A 6,068-nucleotide genomic window follows, 5' to 3' on the forward strand; every position below is an offset into this window, starting at 1 on the left:
CACGCCAGGCACTGGACTCTGCCAGTCCAGCCATCTTGGGCCCAGCACCCCCCTCTGCCAGTCCAGCCATCTTCAGACCCAGCACCCCCCACTGCCAGTCCAACCATCTATAGACCCAGCACCCCCCACTGCCAGTCCAACCATCTATAGACCCAGCACCCCCCACTGCCAGTCCAACCATCTATAGACCCAGCACCCCCCACTGCCAGTCCAGCCATCTTGGGCCCAGCACCCCCACTGCCAGTCTAGCCATCTTCGAACCCAGCACCCACCTCTGCCATTCCAGCCATCTTGGGCCCGGCACCCTCCTCTGCCAGTCAAGCCATCTTCATACCCAGCACCACCCACTGCCAGTCCACACTCACAGCTTCAATAAAATAAGATTCTTTACCACCTACTCCTAAAAAGTACTGTTTTTCCTCAAATTTGGAGAGAAGCTAAAGTTATTCCTTTACCCAAGCAAGCTAGGGCTGCCTTCACCGGCACTAACAGCCGATCTATTAGTTTGTTGCCGGTTCCTAGCAAACTATTGGAACAAATTGTATTTGACCAGATATAGTGCTACTTCTCTGTTAACAATTTGATCAGGTCACTCAACATGCACTGCACTTACACAAATGACAGATGATTGGTTAAAGGAAATGGATCAGAGGAATATTGTGGGAGCAGTACTGTTGCCTTTGATGTCATTGATCACAAATTATTATTGGAAAAACTTGTATGTTATGATTTTGCTGCATCTGCTTTATCATGGTTAGAAAATGATGTATCCTACAGACAGTGGTTAAATTGACTTTTGTAGGGAGGGGGAGCCCTTATCAAAATCGTGCCATAAAATTACTTCGTGTTTTTACACCAAAGGGGCTCTTTTTCCAGTATGTGTAAGGTAGGGTTGAGTAGTTATTCAAGAGAAATACTTTACAATTCATTTACTTTATTATTTTTTACCTTTAATGTTAACAGGCAGGTGTAATGTTTATGATATATACATGGGACGTTATGATGTTATTCCCATAAGTGATGTGTCTCAGGTTGTAGGCAGACATTTCTTTGTTGATTCCACAAGGGGGCGCTTTAGTTTCATTTTGTTGTGTGGAGACTGCAGAGGCGAAGAAGGGGTCAGAAAAGAAAAGATGGCGGAACGGAAAATGTAAATGATTGCAACGTAAATTTAGAAGTTCACTAAAAGAGTCTAAAAGCCACTTTGCTGTGTCGGAGTTTTATTTAAGAACATTACAGCAGGCAACGGATTTCACCCTCATAAAATGTATGAAATTGAACATCTTTGAAAATATTGGTTGGCAAATATGTAAACATCTTTTTAAACAAGAAAACTATGTTGATTTAAGAGAATCAGGGCCAATTTCTTTGGCAGTTTATGTTATGTTTGATTTAATCACACCGACATGGGAGGTAATTACTCAACTCAATGCATTATGAAACAACACTTGAGGCACTTGTGTGCAGACCTAACAGTTTACACTATAAATACATCACATTTACTTATTCACATACTACAGTTCATGCATTCATCTTCCAAACAGGAGTAAAGGCAGGCTCCTCTGGTTTATGCTGCCTTTGTCTACAGGCAGCATGGTCTGCTGACCTCTTTGTCATCAACCACTTCCTAACAAATTTAGTTGGGTTCCACAACTCTAGTGGTGGACCCACTAACTAAACGCCTGGCTCTCAGCTGATTGGTTCAGAATCGACTCAACATGATGACGTTTTATATAACCTTTTTATAGTTTTGTTATTTGTCTGATTGAAAGGCTTATTCTGTACAGAACACACGTAGTGGTGCAGGTAGTAACGTTTAGAAGTCAGAGAGACTAAATCCGTTCCGATTATGGATCATCTGCAGTCTGTTGTATATTAACATCAGCAACAGATCGCAGGTAGAACATTTTGACAGCTAGGCCTACTCAGTCTTTATAAAACAGCTGGAGACTGTGTAGCCTACAAGCTGATACATGGGTCTGATAACATTTTAATGAATCGGAATCTGGATGTGAGTGTATCTGCGAATTCCTGTTCAGACTTTAGGCTGCTGGAAATGGCTTTTTGTCACCGTCTGAACTGAAAACATGTCTTATATTTTAGATTCTTCAAAGTAGCCACCCTTTGCTTTTTTGATAGTGCTGCAAACCCTTGGTGTTCTCTCAATGAGCTTCATGAGGTAGTCACCTGAAATGATTTAATTTCACAGGTGTGCTTTGTCAGGGTTAATTAGTGGAATTTTTTCCCTTATTAATTAAAAAGCACGTCTTGTGTATCACGTCTTGAATATCCCGGCTTAATCCCTTATCCTGGTTTTGTGCAGCAGGCCCCTGGTCAGGAGCAGGCTAGCTGCACAGAATAAATCTCCATGGTGATTTATGTGCCTCCGCTTTCCTGTAACCGAGTCAAGACTAAATTCATCCAGGATAACGGGAAAATCCCGGCTTAATCCCTTATCTTGGTTTTGTGAAAGAGGCCCCTGGTTGGACCACTTTGTTTTTGTTGCCGTGTGTGGAGCCTAGGCTGTCTACGGAGACTCCGTTTTTTTTTACAGTGTGTTTAGGGGACCGGCAGCTCGCGTATAGTGAAGAGATGTTTGCTGTATGTGACAAATGTTGTAGCCTAAAAAACGCGTGACATCGCTTAGAGTACCATTTAATATTTATTTGTTTATTGATAGTATTAAGGATCATGGAAGTTCTTCAAAGGCCTAAAGGTACTTTTATGTTTCTATTGCCATATGTCCATAGGTGTACTACAGCAGCATCAACAAGGTCGTCTCTTTTGGTTCGGCAGGACAGGGTGTTGCCCCAGTGGGTTCTATACAGCTGGTTAAAATGCTGTGGCTGTTTGTCATGTTCGTCCACTTTGCTCCAGGCGTCCGGGATGTCGTTCCTCTGCTCTGAGCTTAGTGACAGCTAAGTCAGGCCAATCTCCACTAGCACAGAGCAGAACCGTTCCAACTTTGAAATTGTATTGTAATTCATTTTGGCAGACACACAGTTACTCACAAAGGCTGGAGGGTGAACAGTGGAGGTTTCGTCGCTGGTGAGCGTTATGTGGGGCATGATGACATCCAGCGCATCATCATGTGCCTCCACGTCGCTCTGGTACGCCTCATCCGACTCTCGGGCTGCCCGGCCTGAACCACCTCCTCTTCTGGACCAGGTCCATCATTTACAATGTCCTTAAGGGAAAAGGGTCCAGATTCACCCGTGCTCTGGCCGAACAGGTACTCTAGTCCCAGCAGCTCGTTGGAAGGGACATCAGCAGGGGCTCCACAGTCTCTCCGAATAGCTACTGACAGTGGGTGTTGAGGCGGTCGATCAATGCCGTCCTCTGCCTCCAAACACGGCACCCGAGCTCCTGTCAGAGTTCCACCGTGCAATGCCACTTATCAGGTAAACCTGATAGGGCCGTGCTGCACAGTGGGGACCTGAATAGAATAGAGCACTGCTTTTAATAAATGACCCAGAGGGGCAATTTGGCTTATCTAAACCATACAATATACACATACACTATAGACATGAATACGAACATTAACACAAGTACAAAGTCGCTGTAGTTGTTGTAACCTGTCACCAAAAAAATCACAAGAGGCTTCTAATTGCCATCACAAATACAATAAAAAAGGTATTCAAATAATGACATTTTAAATTTGTTACAAGTGTACAGGCTACTTTTGTGTACCTGGAATCATGTGTGGAAGAGTTTTGTGGAATCCTTCCAGGCTGTTGCTTCCACGCAGACATTTGCAGAAGGACACGTCCACATTGTTGATGTCTGTGGTACGCGCCAGCCTGTCCATGATCCTGCCTGGTGGATCCTGGATGAACTCCAGGTGTCGCTGCTGGCTTGCCCACATCTCATGAATGGCCTCTGTATATACAGATTCATACAGAGATACAGTGCGTTATGTTCATTACCTATGCTACACTATCTGTTTGCTGTCCTGCACATTGTTGGCCTCTGCCAGCAGGAAGGGGTGGTGCAGGAGCAGCGCGGATGGAAGCACTCTCTGAGGAGGTGGAGCCTGAAATGTGTGTCCAAATACAAAGACAATCCCTCCGGGTTCTGATACAGTCACGAGGAGTGTGGTGTACAGATCCTTACGATGTAAGGCTAGATTTTCATGTAGCTGCCGCCACACTTTAATCATGGTGTTCCCTTGTACCAGGCAGCAAGTACGAAGGGGTGAGAGCCCTTCCTCTTCATCCTCTGAAGACAAGCAGCCTTCTACTCCAAGGCGGCAGCAAGTATGGAGAGGTGAGAGCCCTTCGTCTTCATCTTCTGAAGGCAACCAGCCTTCTACCACCAGGTAGCAAGAACGATGGGATGTGAGATCTTTGTTCTTCGTAGTGTTATGACCCTGGGGTCATATTTAGTAATTTGTCTTTCACCCTGCACTATCAAGCAGCTGTATTTTTTAGCTTGTCTTTCACCCTGCAATATCAATTGATCTCCTGAGGGTACACAGGTGATGGACAACAGGTGCGCACACCGGATTGGTCCAGCAGAGCTGATTGCTGTCTCCTGATTGGTCGCCTGGAGGACAGCAGCCATTATAGGCCTCATCGGACAGGAACTCAGCCACCTCTCTTCGCTCTGCCATTCCCAACGTGTGCCTGTGTAAACCTGTGTCTTGTGCTCCAAGTTGGTGTGAGTAGTGTTAACAGCCTTCAGTGAAAATGGTTATTTTGAGTTCTTTGATTTGTTATCCTTCAGCCACTTTGTTTTAGTTGTGAATACATTTGTCTTTGTCTTATTTTGCTAGTAGCAGTCTGGTAGGAGTAGGGCTGGGTACTGAACATCGATTTTTTTTTTTTTTTTTTTGCCTTTGATTGACTATGGTGATGTTTCAACACACTGTTTCTCAACGGGGGTGTTCAGAAGATGATGGGGGCATTGGAAGCAATATTTTGGAAAGGGGGGCGTTTGTTTGAAAGCTAGTTTAAACCAAAGATTCACAATAACAATACATGTTTACACTTAAACTACAAAAAAAAATCAGTGGTCTGCAACATTAAAAGCTGCCAGTTTACAGTACTGCGACTATGGAGGAAATATTTATTCATAATTCAAACTGAAAGTCCAAAGAGAAAACAAAGCGAGATCAAATTTAAAAATATTATTATTTTTTAAATTTTCCATTTGGCTTTGGCTTTTGAATTTGCGTGCGTCCTCGAGATCTGACCACACACAAACACACGTAAGCAGAGCTACCCACACCCATGTTTCTACTGTTGCTTAATTAAATATAACATCAAAAGAGAGAAGTTGTCTGAGTCCATGTTTTAAACAGACACACCTGGGGCGAAGTTGGGAACCAGAATCAGCTTTAAATCCAGTCCTAATCTAGTCCTCACTAACACGGGCCCAATTATAGTAACTACATGAAAACTTCACTGTTGTTGCATGAAATGTTGTTTGTGTTTAGCCTACATCATCATTTTCTATCATGTGAAACAAGAGGCCAAGCCAGTCTGACTGGTTGTGAAGCTGCAGACAGATTCTTAACAGTGTGCTCCTCAGCAGTCTGCTCCCCCTGCTGCTCACAAGGTGCCTCTGCACCCCTTTCGTTTCAGACCCTCCCACCAGCCTTTGGGCCACGCCTCCTCATTTACATTGACATGTGTCAAGTCCAAACGAAAAGGCAATGTTAAATGGAAATTCAAGAGCCAAATATTAAATCCAAATGAAAATCCAATGTTGAATTGAAATTCAAAAGCCAAATATTAAATTCCAATGCCAAATGGAAAATTAAAAAAATATTTTTAATTTGATCTCGCTTTGTTTTGTCTTTGGACTTTCAATTTGAATTATGAATAAATATTTCCTCCATACTGCGACTGGACGAGATGGGTATCATAACTCTTCTGTGCTTCTGTCAGCTTTGTTTGGCGCAGCTCCGTGCTGCCTTTTGTTTAGGGGGGAGGGGGGCAGGGCGGGGGGTTAAGTACTCGGGCCTGGTGCCCGATTTCTGGCGTATGACTATTTTAGAAAAATAAATTAATTAATAAGTCCACATGGGATTTGTTTTGATGCGATGGATTTAACCAATCATCGAA

General features: G+C 43.7%; 1 protein-coding gene across 1 annotated transcript in view; it reads left to right on the forward strand.

The window, feature by feature from the left end:
* Positions 1-4,142: 4,142 nt before the first annotated feature.
* The window catches only part of sumo2a (small ubiquitin like modifier 2a), a 13,637-nt gene continuing 11,711 nt past the window's right edge, over positions 4,143-6,068 (forward strand). Inside the window, exons 1-2 of the mRNA XM_028599955.1 lie at positions 4,143-4,266; positions 4,478-4,659. Of these exons, the coding sequence (XP_028455756.1) occupies positions 4,158-4,266; positions 4,478-4,659 (291 nt within the window). The 5' untranslated portion in view covers positions 4,143-4,157. The remainder of the gene's footprint in view (positions 4,267-4,477; positions 4,660-6,068) is intronic.

This window comes from Perca flavescens, chromosome 2 (assembly GCF_004354835.1).
Source record: "Perca flavescens isolate YP-PL-M2 chromosome 2, PFLA_1.0, whole genome shotgun sequence".
Lineage (NCBI taxonomy): Eukaryota > Metazoa > Chordata > Actinopteri > Perciformes > Percidae > Perca > Perca flavescens.